This window comes from Heloderma suspectum, chromosome 4 (genome assembly GCF_057233095.1).
Source record: "Heloderma suspectum isolate Gila_16-S chromosome 4, 16-S_ref, whole genome shotgun sequence".
Lineage (NCBI taxonomy): Eukaryota > Metazoa > Chordata > Lepidosauria > Squamata > Helodermatidae > Heloderma > Heloderma suspectum.
In genome coordinates this window covers 66362504-66388616 of record NC_139461.1, presented here as the reverse complement: position 1 = coordinate 66388616, position 26113 = coordinate 66362504, and the positions used below count along the sequence as shown (strand labels likewise).

At 44.2% G+C, this 26113-nt stretch overlaps 1 protein-coding gene across 1 annotated transcript in view; it reads left to right on the top strand.

The window, feature by feature from the left end:
* Positions 1-26113, top strand: part of RP1 (RP1 axonemal microtubule associated) — a 291823-nt gene that overhangs the window by 241169 nt on the left and 24541 nt on the right. The window contains exons 48-52 of the mRNA XM_084848072.1: positions 12282-12489; positions 16427-16486; positions 17115-17293; positions 17800-18016; positions 25847-25998. Coding sequence (XP_084704198.1) covers positions 12282-12489; positions 16427-16486; positions 17115-17293; positions 17800-18016; positions 25847-25998 — 816 coding nt within the window. The remainder of the gene's footprint in view (positions 1-12281; positions 12490-16426; positions 16487-17114; positions 17294-17799; positions 18017-25846; positions 25999-26113) is intronic.

The window sequence follows — 26113 nt, the reverse complement described above, 5'->3', positions numbered from 1 at the left end:
CAACCTCCAGGGAAGAACAGGCTACACACCCAGTTCAAATCAGTGGACCACCACCACCACCTGCAGCCAGTGGTTCTTCTGTCTTGTCTGGATCAAGCTTCAGTTTCTTCACCCACATCCAGCCTAACACTTATCTGACACTAGTTCAGAAACTCCAGCCTGTCCCCCTGGGGTCAGATAAAAGGACAGATAAAGTCAGATATTATTACCATGGCGACCACATTTCAGCCCAGATCCCTTGACAACTTCACCCACCAGTTTTATACGGATGCTAAATAGCATCGGAGGGAAGATGAAACCCTGCAGGACCCCACATGCAAAAAGGCCATGGGGCAGAGTGGCTGTCTCCCAGAACTATCTTCTGGAATGTGCCATCCAAAACTGAGCAGAGATACTGAAGTACCCCACCCCAACCCTATCAATCCCCCCTCCCCCCAAGAACAAATGGAGAAATAATAAAAATAGCTAAACGTGTTTTCTTCAGTGGCTCTTTAAAATAGGTATATTTCACAATTTAAATCTCTCTCATGCATATTATGGTAGCAGCTGGTGACTTTCTACAAAAGCAGCTCTCACATTTTATGGTCCCTACTAGTGAATATTCACAGCTGCCTCTCCCTCCCCAAGGAGGCCGTGACACAGCCGTTGACCATGCTGGCTGGGAATGATAGAGGCTGCAGTCCAACACACCTGGAGGGGGCCAACTTGGGGAAAGCTGCCATAACGTAAGAACAGGCTCCCCAGCTTGTGAACTTAAGGCACTGCATGTTGTAAAGTTCATGTTACAAGTCTCTGTAGCTTCTTTTTTTATAGAACTCCAGTTGTATTCATTCTGGCGACAATGTTGTGTATGATATTTCCCTACATTATTTCTATAGCATCACAATTCTGCAGTTTTCTTTAAAATAATGTTGCTCTTGCAATTACCAAAAGCTTATTTGTTAAAGTTTGATTAAGAATAAAGTTTGATCTGAATAAAGATTCAGATCCTTTTTAAAAATAAATAAATGGTTTCTCAGTTTTCCCAGTCTTAGCTAATGATACTGTGGCTATAAGAACCTGTTAAAAGCAAGCCCCTTTAGAGGAAGAATGTATTGAAAATATGGCTTGAATTTGTAGAAGGGGAAGATTGGCAAAAACTAGTCATGTGTGGTCCTCTTATAGTGATATCTATTCATAGATGCCCCAGTTTTGAATTTACGCAGGATACATTTTATGCCTCTTCCACCAGGCTCCATCTCTGTAATTCTAGTATCAGAAGTGAAATATCTACAAAAGAAAGAGAAGAATAATCAGGCCACACACTGGGATTCATGGATCTCAGTAAAAAATAAAGTAAAAAAATACCTGAAGCCTGGTTAATAGTTTCCTCTAGATTCTAGAAAAAATATTTAGAATTGAAAGTGAGGGTATGGGAAATGAGTATAAATTTAGGGTAGTAGGAAAGCACTTGACATTCAGGATTTCAAGATGAGAGATGTGTCTTGATTCACCATTTCCATTTCTGCTGGGAATATTTTCGGTAACCAGCCATCAGCAACATCAAGTCTGGACTACTGAGGATATGTGATTGATGTTTATGCAGAGACTGTTTACTCAGAATCTGTTGCTGCTACTAGTGCTACTGCTGCCATGAAGGAAAAGAGAAAGCCTTCAGATTTGACATTGATGAGTGCAGAACAAAGTCAACTCGGGTTAAAAAAAGTCAATTGGACTTCTCGGAACATGGGGTCTTGGGAAGCACTTCCGTACATAAAGGTGACCTGCCAAGGATTTTACGCACACAAAATATTAAGCTTGTAATATTTGTTAATTGTTTATAGTGGAGAGAGATAAAGTATGAAAGGGCTTGCTCTGGTTTTAAAGGGAGTTTGCTTACTTTCTATGACAGAACAATAGAAATGTGCATTTGGAACTTTGCTGATCTTATTGGTCTCAAAGAATGAACACCTTCCAGCAGCATGCAGTCGTCACTGGAAGAGCAGAAATGCCCATTCTTTAGAAGAGATTTTGTTCCCTATTTTTATTTATTTATTTAAACATTGAACCTCACTTTTCTGCCCACAAGGCATTTTACAGCAATATATATATATATATATATATATGGTAAAGGTGTCCCAACCAGTCGTGTCCGACTCTAGGGTGTGGTGCTCATCTCCATTTCTAAGCCGAAGAGCCAGCACTGTCCGAAGACGCTTCCATGGTCATGTGGCCGGCATGACTGAACACCGAGGTGCACAGAACGCTGTTACCTTTCCCGCCAATTTCTTGCTTTCGAACTGCTAGGTTGGCAGAAGCTGGGACTGAAGACGGGAGCTCATTCTGTCACACAGCACTCGGGTCTCGAACTGCTGTCCTGCTGACCTTCCAGTCTGCAGTTCAGCGTCTTAACCACTAAGCCACCACGGCCCCATATATATATATATATATATATATATATATATGAACAACCATAATGAAATCCTTAAAATAAGAAACTAAAAATCAAAATGGATGAAAGCAGCAATTACACAGTGTAAAAGACTTCAGCGCCAGAAAGAGTGAAGCGGCTGGGCCAAAGCCGAAAGGACACTCAGCTGTGGATGTGTCTGGTGGTGAAAAGAAAATCCGATGCTGTAAAGAACAATATTGTTTAGGAACCTGGAATGTAAAATCAATGAATCAAGGTAAGCTGGAGGTGGTCAAACAGGAGATGGCAAGATTGAACATTGACATCTTGGGAATCAGCGAACTAAAATGGACAAGCATGGGCGAATTTAATGCAGGTGACCATCATATCTACTACTGTGGGCAAGAATCCCTTAGAAGAAATGGAGTAGCACTCATAGTCAACAAAAGGGTGGGAAAAGTAGTACTGGGTACAATCTCAAAAACAATAGAATGATCTCAGTACAAATCCAAGGCAAACCATTCAACATCACAGTAATTCAGGTCTGTGCCCCAACCACTGATGCCGAAGAAGCTGAGGTTGATCGGTTCTATGAAGACCTACAACACCTTCTAGAACTAACACCAAAAAAAGATGTCCTCTTCATCATAGGGGATTGGAATGCTAAAGTAGGAAGTCCAGAAATCACCGGGATAACAGGCAAGCATGGCCTTGGTGTACAAAATGAAGCAGGACAAAGGCTAATAGAGTTTTGCCAAGAGAACACGCTGATCATAGCAAACACTCTTTTCCAACAGCACAAGAGGCGACTCTACACATGGACATCACCAGATGGTCAATATCGAAATCAGATTGATTATGTCCTTTGCAGCCAAAGATGGAGAAGCCCCATACAGTCAGTAAAAACAAGACCTGGAGCTGACTGTGGCTCAGATCATGAGCTTCTTGTTGCAAAAATTTCAGCTTAACTTGAAGAACGTAGGGAAAACCACTAAACCATTCAGGTATGACCTAAACCATATCACTTATGAATATACAGTGGAGGTGAGGAATAAATTTAAGGGATTAGACCTGATAGACAGAGTGCCTGAGGAACTCTGGACGGAGGTCCGTAACATTGTTCAGGAGGCAGCAACTCAATCCATCCCCAAGAAAAAGAAATGCAAGAAAGCCAAGTGGCTGTCTGATGAGGCTTTACAAGTAGCTGAGGAAAGAAGGGAAGCGAAAAGCAAGGGAGAAATGGGAAGATATATCCAACTGAATGCAGAGTTCCAGAGAAGAGCAAGGAGAGACAAGAAGGCCTTCTTAAATGAACAATGCAAAGAAATCGAGGAAAACAATAGAATGGGAAAGACTAGAGATCTTTTCAAGAAAATCGGAGATCTCAAGGGAACGTTTTGTGCCAAGACAGGCATTGTAAAGAACAAAGAAGGCAGGGACCTAACAGAAGCAGATGAGATTAAGAAGAGGTGGAAAGAATACACAGAAGAACTATACAGGAAAGATCTGAATGTCCCTGATAGCCATGATAGTGTGCTCACTGAACTTGAGCTGGACATCCTAGAGAGTGAAGTCAAGTGGGCCTTAGGAAGCATTATTAAAAACAAAGCTAGTGGAGATGACAGTATTCCAGCTGAGCTATTTAAAATCCTAAAACATGATGCTGTTAAAGTGCTGCACTCAATATGCCAACAAATTTGGAACACTCAACAGTGGCCGCAAGACTGGAAAAGGTCAGTTTACATTCCAATTCCAAAGAAGGGCAACACCAAAGAGTGTTCAAACTACCGTACAATTGCGCTCATTTCACATGCCAGCAAGGTTATGCTCAAAATCCTACAAGCTAGGCTTCAGCAGTATGCGAACCGAGAACTACCGGAAGTACAAGCTGGGTTTCGAAGAGGCAGAGGAACTAGAGATCAAATCGCCAACTTTCGCTGGATCATGGAGAAAGCAAGAGAATTCCAGACAAACGTCTATTCTTGCTTCATTGACTATGCTAAAGCCTTTGATTGTGTGGATCACAACAAACTGTGGCAAATTCTGAAAGAGATGGGAGTACCAGACCACCTTACCTGTCTCCCTAAGAAACCTGTACGAGGGTCAAGAAAAGCAACAGTAAGAACCATACATAGAACAACCGATTGGTTCCAAATTGGGAAAGGAGTACGACAAGGCTGCATATTGTCGCCCTGCTTATTTAATTTATATGCAGAGTACATCATGAGAAATGCCGGCTTGGATGAATCACAGGTCGGAATTAAGATTGCCGGGAGAATTATCAACAACCTCAAATATGCAGATGATACCACCCTAATGTCAGAAAGCGAAGAGGATTTCAAGAGCCTCTTGTTGAGGGTGAAAGAGGAGAGTGCAAAAGCTGGTTTGAAACTCAACATTAAAAAAACGAAGATCATGGCATCTGGCCCCATCACTTCCTGGCATATGGAAGGGGAAGAAATGGAAGCAGTGACAGATTTTATTTTCTTGGGCTCCAAGATCACCGCAGATGGTGACTGTAGCCATGAAATTAAAAGACGCTTGCTCCTTGGGAGGAAAGCTATGGCAAACCTAGACAGCATAGTGAGAAGCAGAGACATCACCTTGCCGACAAAGGTCTGCATAATCAAACTATGGTTTTCCCAGTAGTAACGTATGGCTGTGAGAGCTGGACTATAAGGAAGGATGAGCGCTGAAGAATTGATGCTTTCGAACTGTGGTGCTGGAGAAGACTCTTACGAGTGCCCTGGACTGCAAGGAGGTCAAATCAGTCAATCCTAAAGGAAATCAACCCTGAGTGCTCATTGGAAGGACAGATACTGAAGCTGAAGGTCAAATATTTTGGCCACCTAATGCAAAGAGAAAACTCTCTGGAAAAGACCCTGATGCTGGGAAAGACTGAAGGCAAAAGGAGAAGGGGACGGCAAAGGATGAGATGGCTAGTTAGCATCACTGATGCAATGAATATGGACTTGAGCACACTCCGGGAGAGAGCGCAGAACAGGAAGGCCTGGCGTGCTATGGTCCATGGGGTCACGAAGAGTCGGACACGACTGAACAACTGAACAACAACAAGAGACTTCATAGTAATTGCCCCTAAAGTGGACAATTATCCCATTTTAAATTGCTCCATTTTAATTCGCAACATAAATAACAAAACAGATGGTGAATATCTCTGAGTAGGGTATTCCATTATTGTGGCTCCACACAGAGGAGACCCTATCTCTGGTTGCCACGCACTTATTCTCTGAAGACAGAGGCATCTGAAGTAGAGTATCCAGTGAAGACCTAAACAAATGGGCAGGTTCACATAGGAGAAGGCGGTTCTTCGATTATTCTAGCCCCTGGTCATTTAGAGCTTTAGAAGTCAATATCAGCATTTTGTGTTGTGCCCAGAAATAATCAGGAATCCAGTAAAGATTCTTTGAAGTACGTTCCATCTAGCAGGTATTGTTTAATAACCTGGCTGCACTGCCACATTCTGAACCAGTTCACATTTCCAAACAGTCTTCAAAGGTATCCTCACATATAACAACATACTGCAGTAATCCAACACACATATTACCTAAGCATGGATAACTCCAGAAAAATCAGCACTTCTCAGGAAGGGTTGCAGCTGGCCTTTCAACTGAAGTCAGCAAAAGGCACTTTGAGCCACCCATTCTAAAGGCAGGGATGGATCTAACAGCACCCCCGAGCTGCAAACCTGCCCTTAAGAAGGGAGTGTAGCCCCATCTAGAACAGACCAAGTACCTACTCTGTGGTCTCCTGTTGTTGTTCAGTTATTAAGTCGTGTCCGACTCTTCGTGACCCCATGGACCATAGCACGCCAGGCCTTCCTATCCTCCACTCTTTCCCGGAGTGTGCTCAAGTCCATATTCATTGCATCGGTGATGCTATCTAGCCATCTCATCCTCTGCCGTCCCCTTCTCCTTTTGCCTTCGATCTTTCCCAGCATCAGCGTCTTTTCCAGTGAGTCTGTGGTCTCCTAGCCACCTACCAACAATACCTCTATCTTGTCTGGACTGAGCTTCAGCTGATTAGCCATCATCCAGCCCATAAGTATTCCTCATGTATTATTAGTGTTAAATAAGTCAGTGAGAATGTTATGAAGTGTTATGCAGCATATTTCTCTTTCAGTTCAAAGATTAGTTCATTGTGGTTAGGGTGGTGACTTACACAGTGCCAAAAACCAGAAAATGCTTCACCAAAAGAGAGGGCAAAAGCAGGCACAGTTCTGCATAAAATTTGCATATGTTAATTCATATGTTTAGAAGCAAGTTTAGAAATCATTACTATAATTGAAATAAAAATACATTACATCTCATCATAATGGGAAAGCAGTGACCAGATGACCTGTGTGCCAGCTTAGTCTGCTGTCCAGATGCTCACTGTGGATGGGCATCTTGGCTCATTATGGGCTGCAGAGAGAGACTGGGCGAGGGGATCAGGGCGGTGGTGAACGCCTCCCTTGAGGAGGGAGTGATGCCATCAGCCCTCAAGGAGGCAGTGATAAGACCGCTCTTAAAGAAGCCCTCCTTGGATCCCCAAGTTCTGAACAACTTTCGCCCAGTCTCAAATCTGCCATTTTTGGGCAAGGCGATTGAGCGGGTGGTGGCGATGCAGTTGAAGGCACACTTGGAAGAAACTGATTATCTAGACCCATTTCAGTCGGGTTTCAGGCTTGGGCATAGTAGGGATGGCGGAGAATTTCTCCCCGAAACTTCGGGGGGCCGAGCGCCAACGTGTTCGGCCCCCCGAAGAAGTTTCGGGGAGAAATTCTCCGCACCCCCCCGCCCCCCGCACCTCCCCCCGGGATGGGACTTACCTTTCCCGAATGTCCCTCCCGGCAGCGGGTCCCGGCGGCGGTTCGTCGGGTCTTCGTCAGGGGCGGGAGCGGCAGCCGGTCTTTCGACCGGCTGCCGCCGCCATTCCAATAAAAGTAAGAAAAAAAAAACGCCCCCGTGATAGGCTACGTGACGATTAACGTAGCCTGTCACGGCTAGATTTGCAAAGTCAGCCGTGATAGGCTATGTAAATCGTCACGTAGCCTATCACGGGTGACTTAAAAAAAAAAAAAAAAAGCACATACGGCTAATGGCGGCCCCTATAGGGAGCCGCCATTCACGTTCCTTATTTGGTCGCTGTAGTCTACGTAAAGATTACGTAGACTATGGCGAAAATAAGGGCAACGCTATTTGCGTTGCCCTTATTTTCGCCATAGTCTACGTAAAGATTTACGTAGACTACAGCGACCAAATAAGGAACGCGAATGGCAGCTCCCTATGGGGGCCGCCATTTGCGTACGCGCTTTTTTTTTTTTTTAAGCCACCCGTGATAGGCTACGTGACTATTTACGTAGCCTATCACGGCTGACTTTGCAGATCTAGCCGTGATAGGCTACGTTAATCGTCACGTAGCCTATCACGGGGGTGTTTTTTTTTTTTAACTTTTTATTTCGCGGCCGGGCGAGGCGAGGCGCCTCCTCCCCAGCCTGAATTTCGGCCGGGCGAGGCGGGAAGCCTCCTCCCCCGCCTGAACTTCGCCGGGAGAGCAGCGAAGCGCCTCCCCCCCACCGCGAAAAGCTGCGAGACCAGGTAAGTGGCTTTCGTGCACTCCTAGGCATAGGACAGAAACAGCCTTGGTCGCCTTGGTGGATGATATGAGGAGGGCTCTGGATAGGGGTGAATGCTCCTTCCTTGTTCTCCTTGACCTCTCAGCGGCTTTTGATACCGTTGACCACGGTATCCTCCTGGTCCGCCTGGAGGGGTTGGGCATTGGAGACATTGTATTGCGGTGGTTCCGGTCCTTCCTCTCCGGCAGGTACCAGAGGGTAGCACTGGGAGAGGAGGTTTCGGACCCGTGGCCACTCACTTGTGGGGTGTCACAGGGTTCCGTCCTCTCCCCGATGCTATTTAACATCTATGTGAAGCCACTGGGGGCTATCATCTGGAGGTTTGGGGTGTGGTGTCATCAATATGCGGATGACACGCAGCTCTACCTCTCGTTCAAATCTTCACCAAGGTTGGCCGTAGAATCCCTGCCCAAATGTCTGGAGACGGTGAGTGGCTGGATGGGGAGGAATAAGCTGAAGCTCAACCCTGACAAGACCGAGGTACTTTTGGTGGGAGACAAGAGGAGGCTGGGGGATGTTGACCTGGTGTTGAATGGGGTACAGCTACCCTTGAAAGACCAGGTCTGCAGCCTGGGGGTCATTTTGGACTCCCAGCTGTCCATGGAGGCTCAGGTGTCAGCTGTGAGCCGGACAGCGCTGTATCAACTCCATCTGATACAGCGGCTGCGCCCCTTCCTTCCCGACCATCTGCTCCCATCGTAGTACATGCCCTGGTCTCCTCTCGTTTAGACTACTGTAATGTGCTCTACGTGGGGTTACCCTTGAAGATGGTTCGGAAGCTGCAGCTGGTACAGAACATGGCGGCTCGCCTGATTAAAGGCAGCTGCCGGCGAGATCACATCACTCCAGTGCTGAAGGAGTTGCACTGGTTACCAGTTGTTTTCTGGGCCAAATTCAAGGTGTTGGTTTTGACCTTTAAAACCCTATATGGTTCCGGCCCAGCCTGTCTTAAGGAGCGCCTCCAGCAACACCAGACAGGCCGCTTAACAACATCAGCCTCGAATGGCCTTCTCTCTGTCCCATCAGCCAGGACAGCTAGAATGGTGGGACGAGGGAGAGGGCCTTTTCTGTGGTGGTCTCCACTCTGTGGAACTCCTCCCTAGGCAACTCCGCCATGCCCTCTCTTTCCGCCATGCATTAAAAACGTGGTTGTTCAGGCAGGCATTTGGGGTGGGTTAGGGTATTTTTAGAAATATGATGTTTTTAATGTAGAATTTTATTGTTTTAAACTGTTTCATTATACGCTGTACATCGCCCAGAGTGGCTGGGTGACTGGCCAGATGGGCGATTAATAAATTTAATAATAAATAATAAAATACAACTTCAAGGCCCCTGGTCTCTCTTCTTCATCTTTAAACCAGACTTGGACTGGACAGAGGACTGACAACCTCTGACAACCCTTTAAATAGAGGGGTGTCCCCTGTGAAGTAGGATGCATAGCCAGCTTGTTAACAGCTTAAACAATCAGTCAAAAGGATTTGTGACAGTGCACATTTTCTCTATAGATAATACAGGTATTAAACTGCAGTCCATAACCTGCTTATCTTAAACTGGTCCAATTGACCTTAATGGAATTGATGCAGGAAACTGTGAATTCCAGTTCTAGGACCAATTTATTCAGAAAATGCTTGGATTCATGACATATTGGTACTTTTATAAGCCTATATTTGTGTAACATGGGAATTGTCCCCCAGTTCAGTTTTAACCCTCAAAATTGGATTTGTATATACAGTTAAATATAATAGGTTGGACTCAGAGTTGCACACAGCAGAACTCCATGAATTATACATGCCTGTAGATAGTTGGCAGAGGAGGCAAATCTGCTTTAGAGATCTGGGTTCGGGAACCCTCTGGAACAGCATGGGAGACGGCACTGGAGGCTGCAGAGGGGAGAGGAAATAGGCTAAAATAAATTGCCTCCACTCCCTTCTGCCCACAGGAGCTTCCGGTTCCTGGAGCAGGAGCCACCACTGGATCCACTCCAACTCTCTTCCCCAAATGGAAGAAGCCCTTTTGTTCATGGAATAGCAGGTCTGCATCCAACACAATGGCTGTGACTCACAACCCTGTATTTATAGGAACTTCTCATATCTGGGCTTCTTCACATGGAGCTTTATCCTGCTATTGAGATTGGTTACTCATGGAACTTTGCAGGTCCTTTAGATGATGTTGTTAACTTCCAGGGTGCCTCGTGCACTAAATGACCTTTATTCCATTTTTTAAAAGATCGGAGATAATGAGCTAGGGATGGCGGAGAAATCCGCCACCGACTCCAGTGAGACTGGATTCTTTAGAATCCGGCCCCCCAGAGTCCATGGCGGAATGGAGCACTCCCCCCCCCCGCCATTCCATGAAATTTTCCCAACATGGACCCTACCTGGTGTCGGCCGGTCCGGTTCGTCCACTGCCCCAGTCTGCGGCTGTGAATGGCTGCTCCGGTCTGCAGCTGCCATTTGCCTCCCTACTTTAGCCGTGATAGGCTACGTAAGTGTTTACGTAGCCTATCACGGCTAACGCAGGGACGCAAATGGCAGCCGCGACGCCAGATGCCATTTGTGGCCGCAGCCTGGCAGCAGATGGAAGTCCAGCTGCCTACTGGCCCGGCTGGCGGCTCTGCGGACTCGCCGCGGAGTGGAGCCAGCCGGGGGAGGATTCCAGGGGGAAGGATGGATCCTCCCCTCCCGCAATGGATGACCGGACCAGAACGAGATAAGTAAACTGCCCATCCCTATAATGAGCTATCAAATTACAGCATTTGAGTTCTGCTTGAGTTCTCTCATGAAAAAGGAAAAGCTGCTGTAAGAGGAGCTAGCCCACAATGTTATCTATAGGGATGTCAGAAAATTCCACGATGGATCTCGGTGAGGCCGAATGCCAGTGCATTCGGCCTCCTGAAATCCGTATCGGAACGAAGCCTTCACCCCCCGCAACCTACGAAAGGTGCGTGGGACGAAGTCCCTGCCACCCCCACCCCACGAAAGGCGCGCGAAATGGAGCACTTACCTGCTCCCGTCCGCGCTGCCTTGTTAATGGCGGCTGTCCTGGTCGCCATTTGCTTCCTCCTCTTCCTAGCCGTGATAGGCTATGTAAATACTTAGCCTATCACGGCTAACGCAGGGACGCCATTTGTGTCCCTCCGGAGGCCGTGATAGGCTACGTAAGTATTTACGTAGCCTATCACGGCGGGGGGGGGGGACCCCAGCGTACGCAAATGGCGGCAGCTACCGCCATTTGCATACGCTGGGTTTTTTTTCCCCCTGCCATGATAGGCTATGTAAATACTTACGTAGCCTATCACGGCAGGGGGAAAAAAACTCTAGCGTACGCAAATGGCGGTAGCCGCTGCCATTTGCGTACGCTGGGTTTTTTTTCCCCCTGCTGTGATAGGCTACATAAATATTTACGTAGCCTATCATGGCTCAATACAGGGACGCAAATGGCGGCGGCTACGACAGCGCCATTTGCGTCCCTGCAGGGCTGCCCAGCAGCCGGATGTCTGGTTGCGGGCGGCCGGAGCCGGCTGGTGGCTCCGCAGCTTGACCGCAAAGCAGAGCCGGCTGGGCAGGATTCTGGGGGGAGGGATGGAGCGCCTCCCCCCCCATCGAGGATTCCAGGGGGAGGGACGGATTGCCTCCCCCCCACCGCGGATGCCCCTGCGTGGAGCCAGGTAAGGGATTCCTACATCCCTAGTTATCTAGTGGCTGTATAATGAAACATATGGAAGACTCAGATAAAGGGGAAAGGGAGGGGGAAAGGGGGGGAAGAAAGGATGTGGAAAGGGAGTCCATTGTGATCCTGCATTTCAAATGGAAGCAGAAAGCCCTGTTTTAAATGTGGGATTTTAGGCTGGTGTAGAGATGCATTCTCTCTCTCTCTCTCTCTCTCTGTATGTCTGTCTCTCTCTCTCTGTAGTTGCACATGGTTTCTATTGCACACACACACAGAGAGAAAGTTTTTATTGCATGTGCACTCTCTCTTTCTCTCTCTCTCTCTCTGTCACACACACACACACACAGAGCGCTTCTATAACATATGCCAATTAATTTTGTTTGAAAGTCAATGTAATATAACTTAGTTTTTCTCTTTGCATGATTCGGGTTTCCCAAGCTTTCTCATTAATGTCTGTCAACATCAAATAAGAAGAAAACACTGAGCTTTGTTCTCTTTTTGCTTTTAGATGCTTGGCAGTTTCATATTATGATGTTCCAGTCTAACTATTCTATTAAGGCCTCTGCATGTTAATTGTGATCCTTCCAGGTGGATGTTTTTCAAGTAGAAGCAGTAGATATTGGGACTCTGCATGAGCTTCTTGTGGAAAAAGGAAAAGGCTCTGACTGGTACCTCGAGAAGATTATTGTGAAAGAGCCAAAGTTTGCAGGAAAAGAGACACTGTTTATAGCTCAAACCTGTCTAAGAGACAGAAATGATAGGAAACGATGTGCCTCAGTAACTCTGAATGTTACAGGTCAGTATTATTTGAGACATTACTTATTTGCTGAGAATCTGCTTCGGAACTGCAGAACATGCCACTTTCTATTTATTATAAACCTGTTATAACAGAAAGCACACCATGCAGAATCTCTGCTTACCGCAGCAACAGCACTAGTCAGCTTAGCAGTTAGAGTAAAGAATATTAATAAACTGTTCCAACTTGCAACCAAATGGAATATAACCTTATGGGCCTTTTTCTTTCCCCAATTGTTTGCATGCTATCTTATCACACACCATTGGTTGAGTTGCTATAATGACATGGAATGTTCACAAACATTCCAGCTACTGAGGGGAAAGGGTCAGTATATTGAATATTGATAAAATAGGGTTTATTAGTGATGGGCAAAATTACTCCCCTTTGCAGGTCACCTCAATTTTTCCGAGGAACTCCTCTGCCAATCCTGGGGGTAAGAACCAGTGCAGGAAGAGCTGACTGGTAATGGCAAAGGTCTTGTAGGCCACAATCTTATTTATTTATTAATTAGATTTATTAGCCACCTGGCCACTCACTCATCTTAAAAATCCCTGTAGCAATAACCCTAAGGATGCTGCCATTGCCATTGCCAGTCAGCTCTCCTTGCCACATAAGGCCAAACTAGACATGATATGGAAAATCCATTTGTGTGTGTGTGTTTTATTTTATTTGTACCTGCCTTTCTTCCAAAACGTGGCACTCAGGGCAGCTTACAGAAAGAATTAAAATTGATTAAAACAATAAAACAATACATTAAAATGCAGTAAAGACATAACAATTACAGAAAAAGGAAATATATTATTAAAAGCAGCACCCAACCCAACAGACCCACTTACAGGCTAAAGGCCTTCTTAAATAAATTGGGTTTTACCTGTTGGAGGGAACAACAGCAGAGAGGGAGCAAACCAAGACTCCCTTGGGAGGGAGCCTGGGAGCAGTCACCAAAAAGGCCCTCTTTCAGGTCACCAACAAATGCACCTCTGATGGTGGCAGTCCCAAAAGAATGGCCTCTCCAGAATATTTTAAGACATGGATAGGCTCATATAGGAGAAGGTGGTCTTTCAGGTAGCCTTGTCCCAAGCCATATAGGGTATTATAGGTCATAACCAGCATTTTGAATTCTTAGGGATATCACGGGAGTCCAGAAGGGGGTGGAGTCTGGCGGACTCCCCCCACTGCTCAGCCTCCCAGACTCCCATCCACAGATTGCTGCAACTTACCACTAGGGGTGTAGGAAGCAGACTCACCAGTCTGCTGGGGGGTCCGCGGCGGGGGGAGGTGATCCGTCCCTCCCCCCAGAATCCTCCCTGGCTGGCTCTGCTCCACAGCGAGTCTGCAGCCTGACTTCCGTCCGCAGCCACACAAATGGTGTCCAGCATAGCGGATGCCATTTGCATCCCTGCCTTTTGCAGGGATAGGCTATGTAAAGATTTACATAGCCTATCACGGCAAAGAGCAGGGACGCAAATGGCGTAGCAGATGCTATTTGTGTTCCTGCTCTTTGCCATGATAGGTTACGTAAAGATTTACATAGCCTATCATGGCAAAAGACAGGGACGCAAATGGCATCCGCTATGCCAGATGCCTTTTGCGTCTGAAGACAGGCAGCAGCGGGTAGCAGTGGACGGACGGTGGCAGGTAGGATCCGGCCGGCATGGATTCCTCCTGGTGGCTGAAGTGAGTCTTTCATTCCACCATGGACTCCGCGGGGCCAGATTCTTAGAATCTGCCCTCATTGGAGTCCGTGGCGGAATTCTTTGTCATCCCTACTTACCGCCACGTTCGCCTCCCTGGTCAAACCAGCAGTTGGCCCGTGGGTGCCTAGCAAGGGGCACACAGCCACCTGACTCCTCAGCAAGCCACCATTTTACATAAAAATGGCAGCTCGTTGTTTTATGTAAAAGACATTTTATGTAGATGGCGGCCGTAAAGCGGTCATTTACATAAGATTACGGGTGTGAATATACCATAGCCACCATGAATGTAAAACATCTTTTACATAAAACAATTAGCCACCATTTCTATGCAAAACGGTGGCTCACTGAGGAGTCAGGGGACCGCGTGCTGCTCACTGGGCACTTGCAGGCCACCAGCTGGCTCAACCAGGGAACTAAACAGGGGCGGGTAAGTGGCGGGGAACTGGTGAGTGGTGCACGGGCTGGTTCACCCATCCCTATGAATTCTGCCCAAAATAGACTGATAGTCAGTGAAGCTGTTGTAACAAGGGGGTCATGTGCTCCCTGTAAACAACTCCAGTCAACAGTCTGGCAGCAGCACTCTGGATCAGCTGAAGTTTCTGAACACTTTTCAAAGGCAGCCCCATGTAAAGTGTGTTACAGTAGTCCAAATGGGATATAACTAAGGCATGTGTGACTGACCAGATCAGATGCCTCTAGGAACAGGTGGAGTTGCACTAGTCTAAGGTGTGCAAATGCACTCCTGGCCACTGCTGAGACCTAGGCATCCAAGTTCTGGGCTGAATCCAAGAGTACACCCAAATTGGGAGCCTGAGTCTTCATGGGAAGTGTAACCCCATTCAGCACAGGTTGAATCCCTGTTCCCTGATCCTTTTGACTGACCCAGAGCACTTCTGTCTTGTTTGGATTAAGCTGAAATTTGTTTGCCCTCATCCAGGTCATTACTAACATCAGGCATGGATTGAGAACCAAAACAGCTTTCTTGGATTTAGATGGAAAGGACAGAGACAGAGAGAGAGAGTTGGGAGTCATCTGCATACTGGTGGCACCAAACCCCCAAACTCCAGACAATCTCTCTCAGTGGTTTACTTTCATGTAGATGTTAAATAGCATAGGGGATAAGGTGGAACCCTGAGGGACATTGCCGGCCAACAGCCATAGTATCAAACAGGAATCCCCCAGCACCACCTTCTGAAATGGCCTATCCAAGAAGGACTGGAGCCACTGTATAACAGCGCCACTCAGTCCCATCTCAGATAGACCCCCGGGAGGATACCATGGCTGATGGTATGGAAAGCCGCTGAAGAGTCCAGCAGAACTAATAGGGACACACTCCCCCTGTCTAGTTCACAGTGTAGATCATCCACAAAGGTGACCAAAGCAATCTTTGTCCTGCCATAACCAGGTCTGAAGCCAGATTCATGAAATGAATCTAGATAATCTGTCTCATCCAGAAATCCTGGAAGCTGAGAAGCCACCACATGCTCCAGAATGTCCTTTTGTTTTTGTTTTTTTTTAAACTGGATGTAGTTTTATTTCCCCCCGTTTCCTTAAAAGCAAACAGGGCAGACAGGTTTGGATCAGGGCTATGGTTGGCTGAGTAAACCCTTTCCTCATGCCTGTTCCCTGATTTAAATCCCCCCCCCCCAGTTGCTGTTAGCTACAGTGGAGAAGGAAGGTTGGTACACTACCAGTCTAATAACAGCTTTTGGGGGTGCAGTGATTTAAATTGAGGAAATGGCATAGGTAGAAAGGGTTTTAAAACCTTCGCTCCCTTAGCTCCACAAACCTAATGTCTTTCTCTCTCCCTCCCTCCCCTCCCTCTCTCTCTCTCTCTCACACACACACACACACACACACATACAGCATTTTAAGCAAAGAAAAAGACGTTGGAACTATCTAAGGTATGGGTATGGGTGCGGTTGATAATGCAAACCCTAGTGATGGTAGGAGGGGGGCTGATTTGGACCCTTTCACACACAAAGTAGATTTCTTTCTATAACCACTTAGAAATATTTTTAAATATGTTTAATGGTATATTAATCTATTACATAAATAAATAAAATAAAGTAATACATTTATTTACCCCAGGATTCCTCCCCCAAGTCTGCAAGATTAAATGCAAATACCTGAAAATCAGTTATAAACTATGCAAGTATCCCATGCAGACATCTATGATAATCTAGACATTGTTTTACAAAGAAGAATATGAATGTGGTTTTCTATCTTGTCTTAATTAGAAATACAGGAAAGGAGAAATGCAGTTGACTCACTGTTACGAAGGCAACAAATGAAATCAGGTAATTTTATATTGCTGCAATCAAAATTATGACAGGCAGTTTGAGCAAAAACAGTCTATCAAAACACTTTTGTTTTGCTGTTGATGGCAATGTTATCAATGATGTTTAAATATACAGAATAACACAAGTCTCATACAGTTTGGTTTAAATGAGACTGCATATTTCTTTAGCCTAATATCTTGTATCCACTGGTTAATTTACTTTAGTGGTGTCCAACCTCTTCAACCAAGGGCCAGATTGATTTGAGGAAAATTTGGAGTTGTCTTCTAGTGGTGGGTGTGGCCAAATGTGAAAGTGGGTGTGGCCAAAGTTGAACAGGAGTGAGGCGGAAACTCCAAAAACAAACCCAGCATATTTTAGCTTAAAGCTCTTACTGACAGTAAATAAGCCTTAGGAGAGACATTTCAACCTTCTAGAATGAGAAAGTAATTGTGCCAAAGCCAGGAAACCACCAAATGATTGGCCATCAGGGTTAAGTGGTTGTGGTCATCTGGGGAAATCTGGGGATTGGGGCCTCAGGTGGGTCAGTTTTGGTCTGCAGGCTTGAGGTTCGACACCCCTAATTTATACCAAACAGAAACCTATTTGGTCATCCTTCCCATAATGCTCTTCTGTTTTATTTGTTCAGAAGGTTCATGGAAGATTTCTTTCACTAAATGTCATGAAGACCCATCAGAAGAATTTAAGGAGTCTTGGGAAAACATTTCTAAACTGATTATGGTGTTTTATGGAAACAGTGGCAAATCTGAACCAATTTCCTTGAAGAGCAAAATAGGAGATCAAGCTGAGGACAATATAACATATGATGTAAAATGATATATATTCTTTGTCATCTTTGCTTTTCACTATGTATATGCTTTTTATAGGAACAACAGAGCTGCTTAATTTATGAATTATGTTAATGCCTCAGGGTGTGGATGCTGGGGATTGGGACAACAGTGGGATCCTCCCACTGCTGCCTCTGATTCCCTTAACCTAGCCTGCTCTGCACCCCCTACTGTCCTCAGGTGTGGTGGAGAACACTATCCTGTTGAATTAAGATTCAGCTGCTAGTCCAGTCTGATTCTGTACATGGAGTGGACGCAGCACTGTCTTGCCCTTTGCCTCAGGCCACAAAATATCTTTGGTCAGCCCTGAGTGCTTTACTCCTTCATAAAAACAGGGTTTTGTCAGTGAGATTTCCAGAGCTAAGTATATTGGCCAATTGTGCTCCCTCTGACATCAGGAGGAATTGCAGAATGCTTAAGAAAATGCCATTTCAAAAATCAATTAAATCACTGTAGAGATCAACTTGATGTCTTGTTTCCTTCTAGGTACATTTCCCCTCTGATCTGGGAATGCTCTATAAAGTGAATCTTGGGCTTCATCACTTGGGAGAAAGCATATCCCAGTTGTTTCATCACTGTAAAATGCAGAACACAGTAACCCTGGATACCTTTAGTCTATCTATAAATAAAACACTTCCTCTTCTTAATGGAGACCGATGGATCGAGCTCCCTGTAGAGTGGCCGTTAAGGGAAGCACTTTCTAGTAGGTATAAATCGGCATCAGGCCATAGAATAGCTCTGAAATTACAGCTCAAATCCTTATCAAGGCAGGTTGTTTTAATTGTCTTTGATTAAGTATTTCATAGATATGGCTTTAGTAGATATGGCTTCAGCACATATATATTAAAGAAAATGTTACTTATTTCAATTACTGTAGCATAGTTATATCCTCCACTTGGGTGGGGGGGTGCGTGCATACTTGCATGTACGTACACAAGAGAAAAAGAGAGACTGTCTGTTTATAATGCAGTCACAAGCTTTAATTAGTTTAATTGTAGATTAAATGCTGAAGATGCATTTTAATTGATGGGGCTGAGAACTAAGGGTCTGTTTGTTTATTTTCTGAAGTTATGTTGGTTCCTGTATGTTACTGTAAAAAGGGAAAACTATGCCTTCTAACCATCGGGGCATTACTTTCCCTTCTCCTCTATATGTATTGAGACTAGGAATAACCCTCATGTTTCAACACTTCTTTGCTGACCCTCCATCCCTAGGTTGTGTGTAGTGATGCTGTCTCAATATCCAGATCAGGGGAGAATCCTGAGTCGCAGGATTTCCGTATCCAGGCATTCACTTCTATATGAAATGAGGTTGGGGACCAGGGAAAGATTACAGAGGAAGTGCATGTATTTGAGATTCATTTCCAATCTCGTCACATGATGAGATGGGGGAAGTAATATCCAAGCAGCTCCACTGAATAAGAGGTTTTGTTTAATAGATCATATATCATCTCACACTTAATTGAGTATATCAAAAATGTGCCCATATTGACTTAATGGCAATATGCAAATTGAATTACTTAATTAATTGATTAATCAGTTAAAAAACACTGATTAATCAACTGTGTATAGATAGATAACTACAATAAAAGCCATGTGAAGAGCATTTCATCTTCACATTAAATGGAGCATGCCTATCTTATGTACTATGCAATTTTTCTTTTCTTCTGAGTTGGTTTCACAGTGATGCTCTACTATCTATAATGAGCTATACTGAGATGTATCCAAGAATGCACTGCATTCCACCATTAAATGGGGTGCAGATTTATAGATCTGTACATGATAGTATGCACCAAGCCAAACTAGGGACAGAAATGGATCTGAATCGCTTTCTGGAAATTTGGCATAGCCTACATGCAAAAAATCTGTTCTACCCATATCACACTTATTTTTCATGGTGACGTTATTGAGAAGCATTAAATGAATGAACTGGAAATTATCAAAGATTTTTTTCCCAGAGAATAAGGAGATTGGGCTATATTTCAAAGTAAGAGGAAAAGCATGAGAGATTTAATACATAATGGTAGTCATACTGCAATGAATTAAAATAGAAAGAATTAAGAAAGAATTAAATAATTGAATAGAAAGAAATAAAATAAGTGTTGTTGTTGTTGTTCAGTCCTTAAGTCGTGTCTGACTCTTCGTGACCCCACGGACCATAGCATGCCAGGTCTTCCTGTCCTCTGCTCGCTCCCGGAGTGTGCTCAAGTTCATATTCATTGCATCGGTGATGCTATCTAGCCATCTCATCCTCTGCCGTCCCCTTCTCCTGTTGCCTTCAATCTTTCCCAGCATCAGGGTCTTTTCCAGGGAGTTTTCTCTTTGCATTAGGTGGCCAAAATATTTCAGCTTCAGCTTCAGTATCTGTCCTTCCAATGAGCACTCAGGGTTGATTTCCTTTAGGATGGACTGATTTGACCTCCTTGCAGTCCAGAGGACTCATAAGAGTCTTCTCCAGCACCACAGTTCGAAAGCATCAATTCTTCGGCGCTCAGCCTTCCTTATAGTCCAGCTCTCACAGCCATACATTGCTACTGGGAAAACCATAGCTTTGATTAGACGGACCTTTGTCAGCAAGGTGATGTCTTTGCTTCTTACTATGCTGTCTAGGTTTGCCATAGCTTTCCTCCCAAGGAGCAAGCGAATTTTAATTTTATGGCTATAATCACCGTCTGCAGTGATCTTGGAGCCCAAGAAAATAAAATCTGTCACTGCTTCCATTTCTTCCCCTTCTATATGCCAGGAAGTGATGGGGCCAGATGCCATGATCTTCATTTTTTTAATGTTGAGTTTCAAACCAGCTTTTGCACTCTCCACTTTCACCCTCAACAAGAGGCTCTTGAGATCCTCTTCGCTTTCTGCCATTAGGGTGGTATCATCTGCGTATCTGAGGTATTTGATAATTCTTCTGGCAATCTTAATTCCGACCTGTGATTCATCCAAGCCGGCGTTTCTCATGATGTACTCTGCATATAAATGAAATAAGCAGGGCGACAATATGTACCCTTGTCGTACTCCTTTCCCAATTTGGAACCAATCAGTTGTTCCATGTCCAGTTCTTACTGTTGCTTCTTGACCCTCATACAGGTTTCTCAGGAGACAGGTAAGGTGGTCTGGTACTCCCATCTCTTTCAGAATTTTCCAGTTTGTTGTGATCCACATAATCAAAGGCTTTAGCATAGTCAATAGAAATAGACGTTTTTCTGGAATTCTCTTGCTTTCTCCATGATCCAGTGAATGTTGGCGATTTGATCTCTGGTTCCCCTGCCTCTTCGAAACTCAGCTTGTACTTCTGGTAGTTCTCAGTTCACATACTGCTGAAGCCTAGCTTGTAGGATTTTGAGCATCACCTTGCTGGCATGTGAAATGAGCGCAATTGTACAGTAGTTTGAACACACTTTGGCATTGCCCTTCTTTGGAATTGAGTGCAGCACTTTAACAGCACCATCTTTTAGAATTTTAAATAGCTCAGCTGGAATACTGTCATCTCTGCTAGCTTTGTTGTTAATAATGCTTCCTAAGGCCCACTTGACTTCACTCTCTAGGATGTGCGGCTCTGAAATTCAGTGACCGCACTATCATGGCTATCAGGGACACTAAGATCTTTCCTGTATAGTTCTTCTGTGTATTCTTTCCACCTCATCTTAATCTCATCTGCTTCTGTTAGGTCCCTGCCTTCTTTGTCTTTTATCATGCCCGTCTTTGCACAAAACGTTCCCTTGAGATCTCCAATTTTCTTGAAAAGATCTGTAGTCTTTCCCATTCTATTGTTTTCCTCAATTTCTTTGCATTGTTCATTTAAGAAGGCCTTCTTGTCTCTCGTTGCTATTCTCTGGAAATCTACATTCAGTTGGATACATCTTCCCCTTTCTCCCTTGCTTTTCACTTCCCTTCTTTCTTCAGCTACTTGTAAAGCCTCATCAAACAGCCACTTTGCTTTCTTGCATGTCTTTTTCTTTGGGATGGATTTAGTTGCTGCCTCCTGAACAATGTTACGAACCTCCGTCCATAGTTCCTCAGGCACTCTGTCTATCAGGTCTAATCTCTTAAATCTATTCCTCACCTCCACTGTATATTCATAAGGAATATGAGATATGATTTAGGTCATACAAAATAAGTGTAGATAAACTCAAAATTTTTACTAAGTTACACTGCTAAGCAAAGGTAAAATATCTCCCATAAATCAACTAATAATAACTCAAAATATTCAACTGGATACGTATAACTCTTCTCCAGAAAATGCTACCAATGTTTAAATAAAATGTGTTTCTTTTTCTGGGTATTTATCATCAGTGCTGCTAAGTATGAAAAAAATATCTTCATTTGAATCCGGAATATTAATAGCCTGGTGTACAACATAGTTTTGTCAAAGTGTTTGGTTTAAGGTAATTCAGTTTCACTGAAGTCAGTGGGACCAAATCAGTTTAAAATCTCTGTAATGATTGGTTTGTAAATTTGACTGCCTGGTACTCTTACAATTGTAACTCTTATCCCTGCAATATATGAGTTCCCAACTCTGTGAGCCAATCAACCATCTGCTATTCTGCTAGTTTAAATTAATAGTGATAAATCTAGATCTCGAATGTTAACACTGCACAACCTCTTCACCATGAACCTATTGTTACATCATGTTCATTTCACCCACATCTCACTGCATTCATTAATGTGATGTATTAGTTTCAATATTAGTTGCCCATCTGAAAAACCTTCCCCAGAAAGTTTCTACAAGGATTAACAAGATGAACAAGATTTATACATTAAGCCCATAACCTACAGACTTGTACTTCCATGTATTTCTCATCCTCTTCCAGGTAAAAAAAAAGTTAATGTGCTTAAGCACTCTATATTTAAGTGTATATGAGCTAGTTTGCCATCACAATAATGAACCAAAACTAGGGATGTTGGAGAATTCCGCCACTTTAGAATCCGGCCCCCCGGAGTCCGTGGCAGAACACACTCCCTCCCTCGAACCCCCCCAGAACAGACCTACCTGGTGGCAGATGCGGTGGCAGTGGCTGATTTGGCAGCGGTGGCAGATGTGGTGGGGACAGCAGTTCCGGCTCGTCTTCCAGCCACTGCCAGGCTGCAGCAGCCACAAATGGCGGCCATCGTAGTGGTTTTGTCAAAGTGTTTGGTTTAAGGTAATTCAGTGTTGAATCACCTAAATTACGTAAATATTTACGTAGGCTAAAATGGCGGGGGGGAAGGAACGCAAATGGTGCCCACGACGCCATTTGCGTTCCCCTTTTTTTCGCCATAATAGCCTACGTAAATATTTACGTAGGCTAAAATGGCGGAAAAAAAGGGAACGCAAATGGCGGCCGCCATAGCCGCCGCCATTTGCGCCCCCTGTTTTTGTTTTTTTGTTTGCCATGATAGGCTACGTAAATATTTACGATGCCTATCATGACAAAATACAGGGACGTAAACGGCGGCGGCTACGGCAGCTGCCATTTGCGTCGCTGCAGGCTGTCCAGTGGCTGGATGTCCAGCTGCGGGCAGCCCCGGCCAGTGGCTCTGAGGAATGTCTGCGGAGCAGAGCCGGCTGGACAGAATTATGGGAGGAGGGACGGAGCACCTCCCCCCCACCGCGAATGTCACCCTTCGAAAAGGTAAGTGACTTTCGTACATCCCTACTTTGCACCCCTGCTCTTTGCCATAATAGGCTACATAAGTATTTATGTAGCCTATCACGGCAAAAGGCAGGGACGCAAATGGCGTAGCGGCCGCCATTTGCGTCCCTGCCTTTTGCCATGATAGGCTATGTAAATACTTACGTAGCCTATCACGGCTTAATGCAAGGACGCAAATGGCGACCACTAAGACGGCCGCCATTTGCGGCTGCAGCAGCCCGGCGGCGGCTGGAAGTCTAGCTGCGGCCAGCTCCGGCTGGCAGCTCTGCAGCCTTGCTGCATTGCAGCCAGCTGGGGAGGATTCTGGGGGGAGGGAAGGATTGCCTCCCCCCCTCCGCCGAAGCCCTGGACTGGAACCAGGTTAGGGATTCGTACATCCCTAACCAAAACAATTACATAGAAGGATTTACTGATCAAGGTTAAGATCATGCCATTTATTTATTTATTTATTAAATTTTTTGGCCGCCTTTCAGGGCAGAAGCCCTCCCAAGGTGGCTCACACCAATAAAATACATAAAAACAATTAAAATATTAAAAGTGATAAAAACATAAGCACAATAAAATAATGATAAAAGCAACAGTAAAAGCCAGCAATAAAACCAACAACAACAGCAAAAACAGCAACCACAGCAGCCATATCATAGAATAGTAGGGTTGGAAGGGGCCTATAAGACCGTCGAGTCCAACCCCCTGCTCAATGCAGGAATCCAAGTCAGAGCATCCCCAACAGATGGATGTCCAGCCTCATCTTGAATGCCTCCAGTGTGGGAGAGCCCACCACCTCCTTAGGTAATTGGTTCCATCAAGAAAAGGCCACAGTAAAATCATACATTTTCAAGGCCTTCTTAAGAGCCTGCAAAGATGGAGCATGCGATGGCAACTTGTTCCAAAGGTGTGGTGCCAATGAGGCATTAGTCCTTTGCCTGATCCCATAGTATTAAACATTTAACAGAAAGGAGCAGAACTGAAGAGAAGTCTGGAATGATTCATTTCTAATCAGCTTATACAGCTAACTTGCAAAACTAACCTATATTCACTGCTGTGAAAATGAGAACCTGTGAAAATGTTGTCTCTCCATTCTTTTTTCTTATGGCCTTTGGCTGCCTATGAAATGGTTACTTTACATGCACTATTTCTATTGCCAATAAGTTTTAGTGCCAAGGATACTCAGCAGGGTGTATTTCCACACAAATTAGCCCCGATCAGCCTCACGAACAGGGCTAATTTGTGTGCAAATGCACCCTACTGAATATGCTTGGCACCTTATGAAATGGGCAAACCACGCTGCATTGTGTTGGATTTTATATTTTTCTGAATTTCATCCAGAATTGCCCTTCTGTAAATGGTAGGGCACCTTCTATTTGTCAAAGCAACTTTGATCCAACTTGGAGTCTTCTTGAACTTCTAGAACTAAACACAGCATGTCAACATGCTAAAATTATTTCATTTGGTTTAATTTTATATCTCATAAAGATCATATAGTGCATACTAATACAGTTTATCATGCTTATTTGCATATCAACACTTACCCACTTGGCAACTCTATGATAATAACTGAAACAAATAACAACTCTGACTCAGGCCGCACCCACATAAATGAAAGTAAACAGAATTAGGTATTTGGATAGGGTTTGTTCAGTAGGATGTTTCTTCTGCACTGTTCACATACTAGACAAGCAAAGGGCTGGATGTGCCTGATCTCGTCTGATCTCGGCTGCTAAGCAGGGTCAGCCCTGGTTAGTATTTGGTTGGGAGACTGCCTGGGAATCAGGCTTCCTGCATTGAGCAGGGGGTTGGACTCGATGGTCTTGTCGGCCCCTTCCAACCCTATGATTCTATGATCTATGATTCTATATGGTTTGTTTACAGGATTAAGGCTGATAGCAAAGAGCTACTTAGGCTCACACACACAAGTGGTTTATCGGTTTATGTTAGCTAGATAAGGGGAAGAAATTGGTTTGTTTACCATTTTATTTTGAGCCAAACTTATTTGCCCATCCCAAAGGAATATATGAGCCAGAACATGATTGTCCTTCACTTTTCACAGTTCTCCTAATTTTGCAATGTAGTTCTCCAATTAAAAAATGCACACAAAAATGTGTACATTAGGGAAATTGCATAAAAATATTTACATATGGGAAACATGCACAGAGGTGTACAACTTTTAGCATTCTGAAACTGATGTAGAAACAATGAATGGAATGAACTTGTGCTTGAACAAATGCAAGTATCATAGAAAGCAAAACACATGGGTTTGTCCACTCCAAAGGAATCTTGTACTTTTTCCCCTTTGAATTGCAGCCTGCAATGTTATATCACATGCTGCTGTTAAAATTTCACTGAGTTTCAAAAGCAGCTTGCCATGCAATAATATGTTTCTGTGGAGGGTGGGGTACTACTGTTGTTCAAAAAAATCAATTCCAAACCCTCTTTGGGCTTACAGGACTTCATGGTACTTTGAATCCTCCTCGTTTGTGTTTCTGTTTGGTTTGTTTTTCTCCATACTTCACCACTGAAGTACAGTGAGGTTATTTATTTATTTATTTATTTATTTTTATTTCATTTCTATACCGCCCAACAGCTGAAGCTCTCTGGGCGGTTCACAAAAATTAAAACCAAACTAATGAGAGAGTATCCAAGTGTTCTTTTCTTCCACACTTTTCACAATGGCAGACAAAGAAAAAATGGGGAAGACTTCTGGGAATGTAGACATAATTACTTAAAACAGATGTGATTCTACTTATTTAAGCTTCTCTGTCATGGTAAATTCACACATCCGTGTACATCAAATCATGTGAAGACTACCATGTGGCAAATAGCAGGAAGCAATTTAAAGTAGTGGATTATGGAATAGTTGTGCAAGCTGTTATATCAGATTTGACTGTCCTTTTCATTTTACAGTGGTTACATATGATGTCAAAGTATTTTCCAATGATACTTTGAGCAAAATAAACTTGGTACATATGTCTCTGTGTGTATATGGAACCAATGGAATGACAGAAGACAGAACACTTTTGTTGTCATTGCCTTCTATGACTCAGCAAGATGATGAGGTAATTATTTACCTCATAGTATTGTGTTCCAAATTTACTACGTGCATAGATGAAACTAAGAATAATACTTCATATATCGTAAGCTATACCTTATAAATACCACTGGATATTTTTA